At 42.4% G+C, this 14603-nt stretch overlaps 3 protein-coding genes across 5 annotated transcripts; 1 reads left to right on the top strand and 2 right to left on the bottom strand.

Moving 5' to 3' along the window:
- The first annotated feature begins 1645 nt into the window (after nucleotides 1–1645).
- LOC139113802 (leucine-rich repeat-containing protein 24) lies at nucleotides 1646–7336 on the top strand. Of its 2 annotated transcripts, XM_070675221.1 has the most exons (3): nucleotides 1646–1889; nucleotides 1962–2214; nucleotides 2775–7336. In XM_070675221.1, the coding sequence occupies exon 3, from the start codon at nucleotides 2931–2933 to the stop codon at nucleotides 4956–4958; it is 2028 nt and encodes a 675-aa protein (XP_070531322.1). In that variant the 5' UTR covers nucleotides 1646–1889; nucleotides 1962–2214; nucleotides 2775–2930; the 3' UTR covers nucleotides 4959–7336. The 2 variants fall into 2 exon arrangements, with proteins under 2 accessions (XP_070531322.1, XP_070531323.1); XM_070675222.1 differs by having other exon boundaries at nucleotides 1646–2214.
- LOC139113811 (CAPA peptides) lies at nucleotides 6754–12039 on the bottom strand. 2 transcript variants are annotated; one of them, XM_070675232.1, is made up of 5 exons: nucleotides 10697–12039; nucleotides 9915–9956; nucleotides 9247–9507; nucleotides 8579–8725; nucleotides 6754–8094 (listed from the first exon to the last, which is right to left on the bottom strand). In XM_070675232.1, exons 1-5 carry the CDS (start codon nucleotides 10755–10757, stop codon nucleotides 8012–8014), a joined length of 594 nt encoding a protein of 197 aa, XP_070531333.1. In that variant the 5' UTR covers nucleotides 10758–12039; the 3' UTR covers nucleotides 6754–8011. The 2 variants fall into 2 exon arrangements, with proteins under 2 accessions (XP_070531333.1, XP_070531335.1); XM_070675234.1 differs by lacking the exon at nucleotides 9915–9956.
- Nucleotides 12032–14370, bottom strand: LOC139113805 (WD repeat-containing protein 18). The gene has a single exon (XM_070675226.1). It carries the CDS (start codon nucleotides 14368–14370, stop codon nucleotides 13093–13095), a length of 1278 nt encoding a protein of 425 aa, XP_070531327.1. The 3' UTR covers nucleotides 12032–13092.
- Between the last annotated feature and the right edge of the window lie 233 nt (nucleotides 14371–14603).

Genomic DNA, 14603 nt, shown 5'->3' with positions numbered 1-14603 from the left:
TTATCGTTGAACCGCTACCCTGAATTCGACGGTGCTGCCCGCAAACGGTTATGCGACTAGGAAACCGGAAAGGGTGAACGGCACACAACGGGGGTGCACCGAGCAAGCGAGAGGAAGATAAAGAGAAAGAGAAGGACAAAGAGAAAGAGGAAAGTGGGAAGGAAAGTGGGAGGGGAAAAGGGTAAACGCGAGAGTGGAGGGCGGAGGGTGCAGATGAGAGGGCGCCGCGTGCGCGAGAGAGGGACGGATACGCGGATACAGATCCGTCGTGTCGGTGGCCGCTGCGGCAAATCTGCGGCTCTCCGCGGCCGATCGTCGAGAAACGGAAAAAGTCAGAGTGATCGAACGTGGATCAGGGCACCTGGCCTGGATTTGGGTGCCGACGCGCATCTCACGATCGACCGGATCGGTCGCCCCGAGGATTTCGCGAGGAGATCTGAGACCGTGCGTTCCGAGGGGATGAAAGGTAACGACGATGGAGCGATCTCCGCGCGATCTCTATCACATCCCTCGCGCAGCCGGGCACAGATCGAATTTCATCGAAGCGACTTGTGCGGATGCTCGTTGTCGCCGAGGCTCTGCTGGTACGGAGATTAATTGATCGACGACGAGAGAAAAGCGTGTCGGAGGACATCGATGTCAGTCGACGACCTCATGGCATAAGTGGGGGGTGTCCTATCGTAAGAACGAATACGGAGAGATTTACGACGGAAGGTACGCGTGGCAAGGAGGAACGTCGGCGAAGTGCGTGTAGCGACGTCGAAACGCATCGCCATTTCTTCCGAAGGAGGAAACGAACGATAGAACATTTGTACCTCCGTTCTTCGTGGAAACCTCGGCGTCGAGAGCAGCCGCGTTCGCGGAAAATTATTTCTCGCTTCTGACCGCTCTCTGTCGGCGAGCGCGGTGGCGTCGATAAAATTTGTGAGAATATCACTGCTCCGAAAGGTGCGAAAAGCTGCGAGACGAACAACTGCGCGACGTGAAGTCGATGGAATTCCGAGGGTGTGAAACAGAGTGCACGCTCATCTTTAAGGTCGATGGGAAGCTGTAAGCGATTCCGTGATTGGTTAAACGCGTCCGCGGGAATCTTTTTCGTCCTGTTACATGCGCTAATTCACGTTCACGAGGTGAATTTACGTGCCTGAGGTAAACTGATGAGGGCCTGCGGTTGATGGCCGACCGACATCGCGTTCGTCAGGTCACCCGAAGATCGGCCAACACCGAGAGGGGAAAAGGGGACAAGGGAAGAAGGACCGAGAGGGGAAGCCAAGTTGATCGGCGAAGTTCGGCATCGCGATTGACGTCGCTAATTCGCGCAAAGGGACACGCTGTGACGACGTTCACCGGGTAGATGGACTCTGGGAAACTGAAACTATCCCTACTCGCCCCCGCCAATTCGACGGGAAACTTTCGTCCAACTCAATTACACCGCAACCGTGTCATATTCCGCGCCTGCGAGAGCCAGCGGAAAGGTGACACCAACCTACTCTTGGCCGCAATTCAGCGGGCTCGTGTTCCATGAAAGAGCTAATCGCGATACTACGGACGCTTCTTCGCGATTAATTTATGATAAGTGTAGTAAAGCCGCCCGGTGTGGATTACGACGCGCGCCGACGAGAAATGGGGGGGGGGGGGGGAAGGGGTTGTTAGTAGCACCGTTAGCGGATTCAGCAATTAATTTGGCGAGACAGGCATATTCCGTCGTTGATTAATATGCTGGCCGCGTAGAGAAGGCGGAATTTTAAATTTATATTGGTCGCATATATAATCGATAATTTGTCACGTCACGCACGCTCTCTTTCTGATTTCAACTCTACGTATATGAGCCGCAGATAAAATAAACAGGCTTCCCGAACGTAAAATTCGTCTACGAATACTTCCCACGAGTAAGTATTTCCACTGATTCTGGCTATTAAGTTAAAGATATAATTTATATAAGACTCGTAATCTTCTTCCAGATTAAGTCGTGGCGGCAGTTATAAAAGAGAGTGGCTGGCTGGCTTAAGATCCGCGCGCGCTTATGGCGCTCACTTAATCAGGATGAGATCTGAGAACTCGCTGACAATGCTGCTGGCGCGACGGAAAAACCCGGACAACTGGTCTGCGAAATGAATACTCCTGGGGGAAACAATGGGAGCGTCCACGCGAGCATGACGGCCTCATTCGATGTCGCGGACGGCGCTCTTAGACGGCCAGAAACGAGACTCTCGAGTAAGAGACTGAGAAACTTCTCGCCCGTAATTTTGTTTTCGCCCTTTTGTTTTACCCGCGCGATGTTGCTCGACGCAGCGCCTGTCATGCATTCTGCCGGTTTGAACAGCTTCGCGAACTTTCGTGTAAAAAATGCAGCTCTTGCATTTTAGCACGATTACTTTGCTACCGCATGTAAAATTCGTTTATCGTGGATTCATTAGAAATCGAGAATCATGATAAACGATCGTTTCGTATTAACTCTTTCCCGGCTCCTCGTCTAATCTTTCGCAAGCTATCTGTTATTCCGGCTACGTAATATTTCTTCTTTTATGCGCGACATCTTTTGTATGTCGACAACCTATTCTTCCGCCTATATTAAATTCCTATTCTCCGGTAGCGATAGCAGTTCGTATTCGCCTTCTTCTCTTTAAAACTTGTCTAACGATAGCCGACGACGATAAATTTTGTCGTAACGCGAGCGCGAATCTTTGATGGGATGCTGCAACAGCCACAAAGTAGCGAGTACACAAGCCATCGATTACAAGGCGGGACGCTGACACTAACCTTTTGTTTCGTAGGTCGTCAGTGAAACGAAGAAGCGTCGTTGCTGTCATCGTCGTCGACGTCGTCGCTCTGTTTGCGGTGGAGCCAGCTGCCTGTTCTCGCCTCAAGGCGAGAGGAGGATTGAACGAGATCAGCAGACATCGGGTAGGCGCCGATAAAAGGACGGTGTTATGTTAGTGACAAGGCCTCACCCTCTAGGAGGGCGCATACTACTCGCCCTTTTCCTTTTAACGGGGTGCTTCGCCTTACTGTCACGGGCGGCCGCTTTCCCGGATTGGACCGACTGTCCCGCGGTGTGTCGATGCAAATGGACTTCCGGCAAGAAATCTGCTCTGTGCCCGGACGCCGGCCTGACGTCGCTGCCGGCGTCTCTCGACCCGGATATGCAAGTCCTCGATTTATCCGGCAACAAGATACCCGCTTTACAGGCGGAGATATTCAAGCTAGTCGGCTTAGTGAATTTGCAGCGGGTATTTCTACGTAACGCCGGCATCCACAACATCCACGCGGACTCTTTCAAGGACATGAGAATACTCATCGAGATCGATCTGTCGGACAATCATGTGACGGTTCTGCAACCGGATACATTCCTTGGAAACGAACGCCTGCGCATTCTGATACTTAGCGGCAATCCGCTCGGCACTCTGAGCAATCTACAGTTTCCTCAGCTACAGCATCTACGGAATTTAGAGTTGCAGCGATGCTCTTTAACCGAAGTACACGGACAGGCTTTTGCCCGCCTAACTGGTTTGGAATTCCTCAAGTTAGACGGTAACAAACTAGAATACTTGGAGTCCTCGGTGATATCTGGTTTGTCTCGACTGAAAACCTTAACGCTGGACGGCAATCGGTGGAGATGCGATTGCAGAATGCGAGATTTCCGCACTTGGCTTATTCCCGACGCACCCAGCAAGCTGTATTCCGTGCCACAGATCTGCTCGGGGCCGCCAAGATTAGAAGGTCGCAGGTGGGAAGACGTGAAACCTACGGAATTTGCCTGCGAGCCAAAAGTATTTGTTCTAGCGAGCAGTATACAAGAGGATATCAATGGTAACCTCAGCCTAGCGTGTCGAACAAACGGCGATCCTGAGCCAGAAGTTTGGTGGCAATTGAACGGTGGTCCAATCAACGCTACTAAATCGACTGATCAACCGTACATGGGCACTCTCGTTGTTTATACAACATCCGAGGCCGTCATGTCTTCCAACGACAAATCTGCGTCCAAAACCATCGTGGATCGATGGAGTAATCTGACAATTTATAATGCCACCGACAGTGACGCCGGCGAATACACCTGTTTTGCAAAAAATATCGCCGGCCTCGCGCGAGACACAGTCAATGTACAGATATCTCGCATACAAACGGCCCCGACTCTTTCTCAGAGCGACAATTGGCTACTCTGGGTAAGTTTAGCTGGAGGCGGTGCGGCTGCGGCGTGCGCCTCCATTTCAGCGGTGTTGATGGTCCTCTGTTTGTGCGGCGGAAGTCGACGGCAGAGCAAACGCGAAAAGGTGAAGCTGCAGGGCAGCGGTAGTTTCGGCGACCAAGAGAAAAAATTACTGGACCTGTCCGTGACCACCACGACGCCTGGTAACAGCAACGACCGCGGCAGCGGCCACGGCAGCCTCGGCGAAGCGTGTAGCACCGGTGATCTCGAACTCGCTGAACGTAGCTCCATTTGCGACCCTATGGCCGCGGCCGCGGTCACCGTCGAGCGGTTGCGACCTGCGGACAACTCGGTGAACGCCATCCGCACGGTTCCGTGCTCCGCCACGACCGCCCCCGGGATATTTCCGCCCCCGCCGCCAGAATTCACCACAGGCGTCCTGCCGGCCGGAATCTTCGGCAACATCTTCATCTCCGTGTCACTACCGCAGGACGCATCATCGGAACGCTGCTACCCGGACCTCCTCGACATCCCCGTCCACGCGGTCAGCGGCGCTACGGCCACCGTTTCGGCCAGTGGCAAGACCTCTGCCTTGCCGTCAGCGGCAATTAACGTATCCAACTTCGCCACTCTGCCGCGTCGAGCCTTACGTACCGCCGAAGTCTCCGCTGGCTCGCCTTACGACAATATGGGGCCGCGTATCACGGCAAACGGTAGTTCCGCGTTCTCTTTGACGGACATGGACTTACAACTATCGCCGCCTCCTCCGCCGCGGATCATTCAACCGCCGCACGAATTTGTTTCCCTCTAAAGCAGCGATCTCTTTTCCACCCCGATCTGTATTGTCGCGCCATACCAATTTTGTAATCGATAATATTCCGCTAATGACGTTATCTCAATATACCGCGGAGCGTCCATTACTGGCTGGGTATTATTGGATAACAACAATTAGCGCCCGGTAATATTAGCCGTGTCGAGATTATCGTTCACGAATCAATTCCTCGAGAACGCACGTGATCGCTTCGAACGAGTGATCTGTATACGCTCTTCGGTGGAGTCTCAAAGGCACGTCCAATTGCTCACGTGTCTCGAATTTTTAAAGTGACAGTCGAATCACCTTAAAAAATTTTTATCTTAATATTATGCGTTGCTGGGTCATCGTGACATTAAAGCTAAAGACTCACACACTTTATCGCTTCAGAATATTGATCGCAATTTTAAACCATCTATTGAATCAAAATTATTAAATATAATTTATTTATAAAAATTAGTTACGTAATCGTTTAAGAAATTAAAAATTCTACATTTAAATGTCAAATATTGCGTCGCTTTTTTATGCGTCTAATCCCTATTTGTTATTTAAAAGAACGGCATAAAACTCAATCAACGATCTGAGGAATAATCAAATGCAAATAACTTCGAACGCTTGAAAGACATTATAAAAATGTCTTTGATATTTTTTCATCAATTCCTGGACTTCCGTACTGCGTTTAAGAAATTATAATGAGCATAGCATATCTCTAAGTGACTTTTCTCGAGTATTGCATTATACATTGACGAAAAGTATGTATACAATTTTTAGGAAATGGTCAACGTATGTCGATGTATAATGAGTGCTTTTCATTCTTGTAATTCCAGAGGCTACTTATCTCTAAATGAGTTGGTATAAATACGATTAATGAAAAGTTATTAAAGTGCGGAAATTAATGTATAAAATATGCAAGTATAACGTTTCGAGAAACTTGTAAATAGAGAAAGTTAATTAATTTCCTTAAGAATGTTTCGTTTAATTTAAAATAATATAAACGTAAAAGAAAAGTGATTTATATACAATTGTATTAAAAATTTATCGACTTGGATTAAACGGGATACAAAAATGTTGAATTCAAACAGTCTTTTTAATTAGCTACTGTCCGAATGGAAAGCACTCATTTTTGGTGGCCACTTCGCAGATCGCAGCGAGTAGATAGTTATCGGCGGGTAGCCGGATACCCTTTGGGAAACGACGAGAATGTAGTCGTGATTAGACATCTCCCGCGGGTGCAGTATAAGTCGACGTGGTTCTTCTCATGCAGCGCGAATGCAGCGAAAGCCCCCGTGCGGGAAAATCGATATCTCACCGTGTCGCGGTCGGTGTGTCACCGAGATTAGTATACGGAGCATTCGATCGAGGGGCTGATATCGGCCACGATTGTCCGACCTATCGAATAATCTGTCTGTCTATGCTTGTCTGCCTGCCTTGCCCGCTTGTCCGGCCAGCTGCCCGCGGCCGCTTGCGCCCACCGTGAATGCGTGCGAATGATGGACGTCTGCGAAATTAGCCCTCCGTTTTTCTAAAAAATGATAGAGAACTCTCCAACTCTTGCGGGGATTACCAGAAATCTGATTTTTTTTTCTTTTTTTTTTTTCAAAAATCGAAAACGGGAGCTTAACTTCACAGACGTGAATGATGGACGGATGCGTGTGAAACCTCCTTAGAAATAAGTCTCTTCTAGTCCGCTAACAATAACCCGAAGCGAGTGGCGACTGTTTGTATATATTTCACAAGTACTTCTTCAAGACGAGTGGACCTTCGATTAGCGCACGAACAAACCGGCCGCGTCTCATTATCTTTCCTTCCCATTCATTCTCAAAAGTGTATCACTAGTTTGTTACATATTCTCTACGTGTGTACATATTTGTTATTACATCACACATTTGCGTGTACGTCGCGCGACCTGGACGTTGTAAACCGCACGCCGGCGCGTTATACGCAGAAATATTCATTATGAACACTTTGTCAATTAATAAAATCATTGAATTTTACATCGAGTCACTATTGTGTATTGTCTTATTACGTTCGTTGTGCACTTTGCGCGAAAATGATGTATGGGTATTGTATTACGTTTCGTATCACACAGATATCGTGTATAAATCGCATTTTTTTTTTTCAGAGGAAAATTCAGTGGAAGTATTGAAAATTGGAACAATGACATTGTTTTTCTGTACCCAATTTATACGCTAAAAATAAAAGGAAACTACGAGGATTGTTTCTTCCCGTAAGATGTCACCTGTAACATAATTTGGCCACGGCTTTCTGTATTATATATATTAAAAGTATTGTACGAAATTTTAATTATTACTAGCAATAGAATCTATTTGTAAATTGTTATATATAATCAAATAATTATAAAAAAAAGAATCAAAGTACACTATTTTTAATTCAGTTTTATAAAATATGTACCGAACAAATTATCAATTAGCTCTACGTGATGTAAATAAAACTTTTATTTCCACTTTTCATCATTTTCGTATAAAAACAAGATGAATTAAAATCAAATAAATATCGGAATGGATATCTGGATAAAATAATACGTCGAGTCTTATTAACCCTTAAATGGAACACTATCCTGGCCACGTTATCTCTTTTTGTTTGTACCTCGTGTTCTAATATACCAATTTTTAATCTTTTTTTTTTCTAGATTGATACGCCATTAAGAAAAAAAAGAATATGCTAGAAATATGTAAAAAAAAAGGGTTTTTAAAAATGCTAACTTTTAAAAATCGTCTTGAGTTACAGAAACCCAGTGTTCCATTCGAGAGTTAAGATTTGACTGTTTCCCCAAACAATTACTAAGTTCGTGACGACACGAGACGAAAGGATTGGCATGTAAGATGGTAAACTGCAGTGTTTAAGTGCAGATTATGTATTATGTTGCATAATTTTCGTACAAAGTGCAAGAATAAAGTAGGTCCACCTATGCGAAAGGGGGAAAACAATCAAGAGCACTGTACGTTCATAACGTTTTTGATAGTAAGTTTTTTTTTTTCGCCTGGGGCCAGCATCCGTTAAATTTGTGAGGTGCGAATCCACGATCGGAGATGTTACAGGAAATTCTCAGCTTCGTGTTCATTCTCGCGACCCAGTCTCGGAGTATACCCTCCTTGCCCTTGACTATTTCGAGAGCCTGAAAAGAGATCAATCACATTGCAGGACGAGAAAATGGCACGTGGACTAATCTTAAATTGCCCGCATTTAAGGATTAATGAAGCAACGACGTTCACACGGCGCGTCTTCTTTATGGAAAACCGATTCGCATAATGTCAAAGAATGAATGCGACAGTCAATATCTCTTGAATATACACGACGTGGTCCGAGTATTCTGAGAGAATATTTAATTTAGCGAAAATAATTAAATCAATACTTTCAGTAACGTTTCGCGATGTCGATTCGTTATAGCGAACAACCGTTAACACTTCCATGGACAATACAATCTCGGCATTGAGACGAAGTTAAGATTTGATATTTTTACTTTCAATAAAATCAATTTAAGAGAAATAATTAATTTTTATATAATTAAAATAAAACGTTACGCTGATAAATCAGTGAGTTAATTAATATTGTTATTGACAAGTTGATAACTTATACGAATAAAATCCTTTTAGTCATACCTCGTAATAAAGAATAATACGATCGGGGATCATCAATCTTTTGTGCGAAACGAAGATCCTTGTGTCCACGTCCGTGATCGGGTAACCAGGAACCATCTTTCTGAATTTTATCAGCATGTTTAAATCCTATCGGTCTGTTTGCATAATCTAAAAGAAAGTTATCAATAAATTTCTATGTAAAAAATGCACAATATATATATATATTTTTTTTTTCGTTACATGCACTTTAAAACGCTAAACGAGATCCTGAAGCAGCAGATTGTCAGCAGGACATCGTCTGAATCAATTAAAAACTGCAAGCGCATGCTACATAATGCTGTTTTGTACAAATGTTCACATTCGCCCTCATATTTTTCCGTAAATTTTATTTAGTCTGGTTTAAAAGCCGCTTTAATTAATAACGCCGTCGCGGATATCGATCTGACGTGAAATATATTAAACGTTTATTTCTATATCTACGTATCGAACGTATATTATATGCTAAAATATTTGGAAAAAATTGTATCAAGATTTCAATTTTCTTAAAAAAGTTTGCTATCAATAATGCTATCAAAATTATTTTTATATCATTTAAGAGTTTTTATTTATATGATTATTTCGTTCGGATAACCATATAAAAGAAAACTTGTAATTTTGATAGTTTAAAATAGATTTTTAAGTTACCGTACCTTCATAGTCAAGATTTAAAAAAAGCTCGGGCTCCATATCGCGTGCAATGTAGAACTCGATGTCGGCATCAGCCGGCAAATTGTGAAATCGATTCAAATTGCCCAAGCTCGATTCATCGGATCGTCCAACTCGGGGTTTATGTATTATTCCGAAACCACGTTCTGTTCTAGGAAAGCTCGCTATTTCTGAATTTCGGCCGATTCTTGGATACGCCACCAGCCCAGCAGATCGTCTATCGTTGATTTTCAATTTTTGGCCCTCTGAAACGTAAAGAAACCTATTAGAACAATAGAAATTATTTTGTAACTTTCTCTTTGACAGAGAACATTTCTTTCTTGCCGTGTTAATAATTAATTATTCGAGTTTGATTATATTTAACTGTCAAAACTCTCTCGCAAATAATATAATAACGTATAGAATCGTGAAAGAAATTATTTTATCAAATAAATTAATTTCAACTAATGCATATAAATTCAAGCGGAATATTTTGTGCGTGCGCTACGGTACAATATGCTGATTGTGACAGTACTTGGAACGTTCGCGTGTTTGATAATGTTTGATATTTATGTTTGAAACAATAAAAAGAAATCTAGTCGTAAGGGCTTATATTACGAAAAATGCCACACAAAAATTATGAAAGTATGCGACATTCATGCGAGTTTCTTGCCTCTGGTGAATTCATAGTGCTGGCCGACCGAGCATCTGGCAACTGCAAAATAAATAGGACGTTGTCGACGTTTTTCCATCAAAAGTCGGACATTATAATCCCTAACAATTTAATCTATACTCGCACTCGCGGCGCTTAACGATTGCCCGCGGGAATTGAATATAATACTTTTTACCCGTGCTATGGCCTTTTTTTTTGCACTTTAATTCCCCGTGCTACTTCATTTTTACTTCGCGTTGGAAACTGCTGCATCCAAGTTGCTGTTTGGCCTCAATGAGAATGAATTATCTAACACATTATTCGCGGGAGAATAAAAACGGTGACCTTTAATATTAAATCAGAAGTTCTCTGCTGTCGCTCTTTTTTTTTCCTTTAGAATTTTTTATGACACAAATGATACCAATCATTTTTAATTACAGCTCGACATCGAATAGACTGTTTTCACTATTCTGTGCATTTATCTATTTTAAAAGTATAAATTAAAATCTAGACCGAATAAATCGATTTTGCAGTTAATTTAAGTCAATTTTAATTTATCACGATACTTTAATTTTTAGTTATACCGCAAAAATAATAATATATTATTTAAAAAGTTACATTACGAAATAACGTGACGTCTTTCAAAATAATTAATTAAATTTGAAAAATTTCAATGCAAAAAACGTAATATTTCTATAGCTTTTATTTGATTAAAACGCACAACTTAATTGAACCAAATTGTCAATGAATAAAAAAACACAACGCTTTTTAAACTAATTGCAAAACTCACGACGTTGACTTACGATTTAAGGATGTAGAAAATGCCAAAAGAATCACAAAGATAAAAAATCTGTTAGACTGCATTTTTTTTCTTTTTTTTCTTTTTCTATGATGATTCTCGGTGATCGAAATTCCAACAAACGACGATGTGAAGTTTAGAATCGCACCAACAACTGAATGTCTCCTGTTACCCGACGTCCGATTTTATACCTTGCGCCTCCATCGGGTTACGCCTCTCCACCGGGATCACGGAGTTGCCACCCCGCAGTTCAAACCCCTTGTCCCGTCCGTGTGTCCTCGTGTCACCCCTACTCCTTGCGAGACGAATGCATTTTACGAAAGTCTCATTACCGCACATTATTAAATTATAATTAAATGTATACGACGCCTATGCGTTACAGAAATTCTTTTTTTTTCGCGATATTTTCACGCAAAAAACTGTCTTTTTTTATTTCACATGTATTTCATATAAATTTAATTACTTTATTTTATTAATATTTTATTTTAGCCAATATAATAGTATATTATTTGCGATTTTAATTTATAGAAACTACGCTCTCCCTGTACATATACATATATAACAACCTCCACTTTATGCACAGTAGTATGAAAGCATGTATTATTAATTTTCACATTAGTGATTTTGATGTAGCATCCTAACTCTTGGCTCGGTACATCTTATTTATAAAAAAAATAAAATAAAATAAAAATATTGGTTTTCAAACGTAGTTTTAAATGTTCCGATCACGAATGCTGCGTCAATTACCGAGAATTACAGTAATTTGGTCGACGCCGACGTAGGTGTAAAAGGAGGGCGAATTACGATGATGCGGGATAATAAATAGATTTAGATATGCGTGATCAGATTATAGCGCAACAGATTACGATGCTTTAATGTGCGTGACATTTTCTCGACACGTTTTTCCGAACTTCCATTCAGGATAATCTCCGTAACATGTGAACGATCTCGCAAAGCTCTTTTCCGTGCCATTCCAACAGATCGTTTACATCTCGATCATATCCGATGGATATGTCCAGTTCAGAGACGTAAAGCATGGATCCTTAAAAAATGAATGAAACAGATCTCGGCATCTGCAAAACCAATTTACCTTCGAAGATTAGACATTCATAACTTTGGGTGGAACATAAATAATTTAAAGCGCGAGCGTATTTTCTCAAAACCGACATGTGCAAATGATATGAATGACATGTATATTAAATTACTGCAGTACAGACGGCAATACATTAACTTCCTGCAGACTAATTAGTTTTTTATTATACCTTGAAAGGGTATTCTTACACAAGAGAATTTATTCCGCGAGAACTTTTCAAAGAGAACACTTAATTTTCTTTTTTTTTTTTTTTTTTTTTTTTTTAAGTAAATAAAAACCCGGTAGTTTTAACGATTCTAAAACTTGCAAATTGTCACAATGTGCTGGAAAATTAGGTGAACTGACGGCTTATTCTCATACACAAAGACATCAACCTCGCAGTTTAATTTGTACGCGATGAAAACGACACACTTAGTGAATGTTTCATTTGTATGCGCATAGCAGCTCATTTAAATATAAAGGAGCGTCGATGAGGATCGTATCTAACGTTTAGTACCAGCTTACCATTTAATTAATTGTGTACACGTGTATCTTCGTACACGTACATACGGATGTGAATAGGGACACGGATATGGTGGCGTGCGACATGTGTTCAATGAATTTACTTCGAGCGAGTGGATTGATATAGAAAGAGATTTCTGGTAATGCATATATGAGATTGCGCTTTTTAACCGGTATTTCTTTACGTCGTCACGAAAAGAAAAGAAAATATTGAAAGATATAATGCCGGAAAAATAACGAGCGACAAATTATTCTACCATGTCGATAATTTTATTCAATATTCCAAGAAGCAGGTATTTAATGTTATTTTTGTATACATCATTATGTAACGTAAAATCCCCAATAAAGGGTATTTAATTATAATATCGTATTTCAGTGGGTTTATGAAGAATAGCTTCTTGTCTCGATGATGGCGGATCGTTCATCAGATATTAATTTCCGGACTAGTATTTTAATTAATAAAGGTAATTATACCAACATTTTTTATAGAGATAATAACATATAACTTTTTCGTGGAATATTAATTTGTAATTTAAAGTAAATTTCCTGATCTTGAGTAAATTTATAAATATTTTAATATTTTCTTTTACTATGGTGTAAAATTACAAGATAGTCAGTAGCAAGTAAAATTGAAAAATATATCTACTCTTATATCTGCCGAAACCAAGCCAAAGAGTCTCACATACAAAAAAAAAAAAAAAATTAAGAGCATATTTTACAAGCTGAAATAAGAAACTTTTTTTTACAAAATACATATATTAAAATATTACCTTCTTAAAAAAAAAACCATAAGTCTTATGTTCCTCTTAATTATCAACTGCCTTGTTCAATATATGCGTGACACCGAACTGATATATAGCGGCATTGATTTTTTTTAATTTCTTAATTTCTCTCTGTAGATCCTCCACCTTCTTGGACATCTCGTCCGATTCTCGAGAATCGTTGCCACCTTCTACGTAAGATTCGAAATTGAGAATTTCCGCCGAATCTCGTCCTCTCGCAAGAACCTCGACCACGTTCTCTTTACCACCGTCCTCGGAAGTCCTCTGCAAGTTATGCACCTGCAGGCTCGGGTTGAGCACAGCAGCGCGGAAATTGTCGAACCCTCTTGCGAAGAATGCAGCGGTAACTGGTCCCTTGTGCCCAAATGTCTTGAGCACCTGCCGGCTGACGATGTCCCAGACATGGACAGCACCATCGGTAGATCCAGACAGCAAAGTACGGCAGTCCATGGACACCGACAGAGCGGTCACGTTCGACTTGTGTGCTCGAAACACGGCGCTCTCTTCGTCCTCGTTGCTCGAGCTCACGGTGACATGATGCTGGACACCGCGTGGTGGTTCGTGCATGTTACACTGGATTATATCACCGGTCGTACAGCCCACGAAGAGCTCGCTCTCACGGACGTTGACGGTAACCGCGGTGAGCGGTACATCGAACACTAGCGATACTAGAAGAGTTCCACTTCCGAGTTCGTAAATATTCGCGGTTCGGTCCAGCGAAACGGTGTACAATCTCGCGCGAGCGTCACCGTAGCCGAAGCACAGGTCCTTGATGGGTAAACTGTTGTTGGAGAAAGCATGAAGAGGAGAACAGCGCGTGTCGTTCAGCACACTGTAGAGAGACCATACGAACACCAGGCCGTCCTCGCCAGCGCTGGCGAATAACGAACCGTCCTTCGTGGTAGCCAAACAGGTTACAGTCTGATAATGCTTAGCTAGATTAGCCAGCAGCCTGCCGTTGCACGTCTGCCAGATGAACAACTTCTCGCCTATCGAGGCGATAATGTAGGAACCGTTTGGTGTACAAGTCAAGGCGTTCACGTTACCTGGCGTGGTCAGCCTTACGTTGGGCAGAGGTGACGAGTTGTTTAGCGGCCAGATGTGTATGCGAGGCCTCGTGGCATCGGCGCCTAGGACGTAGCTGTCGCTCAAGAGCCGGAGGGTGCGGTATCCGAGTGCCGTCGCATTTTTGTACACAGATAACAAAGAACCGTTCCTGGGATCCCACACAGCGGCGCTCCAGCTCTCCCCGGTGGCCTCGCTCGTCAGGATTACTTCTCTCGCATCGGTTATTCTCTGCATTTTATAACCGTACCGTTATCACAACGTTAAACTACACGAACCGTACTGTACATCCGGCGATCTTGTCATTTCTCTTCCTCTTCTTTTATAAATTGTCGATAATATCGCTCTTTAATTATTTTTAATTAACCTTTCTAACTTCCTTCAATTCCTGTTGTACACACGTGCGTTGTATGGTCGTACCGCACAGAATAGGTTAGGTACTTTTTAATGTTAAACGTCCAAACCAGACG

Source organism: Cardiocondyla obscurior, linkage group LG03, assembly GCF_019399895.1.
Source record: "Cardiocondyla obscurior isolate alpha-2009 linkage group LG03, Cobs3.1, whole genome shotgun sequence".
Lineage (NCBI taxonomy): Eukaryota > Metazoa > Arthropoda > Insecta > Hymenoptera > Formicidae > Cardiocondyla > Cardiocondyla obscurior.
The sequence above is the reverse complement of the archived record's forward strand: the minus strand, read 5'-3'. Positions and strand labels throughout refer to the sequence as shown.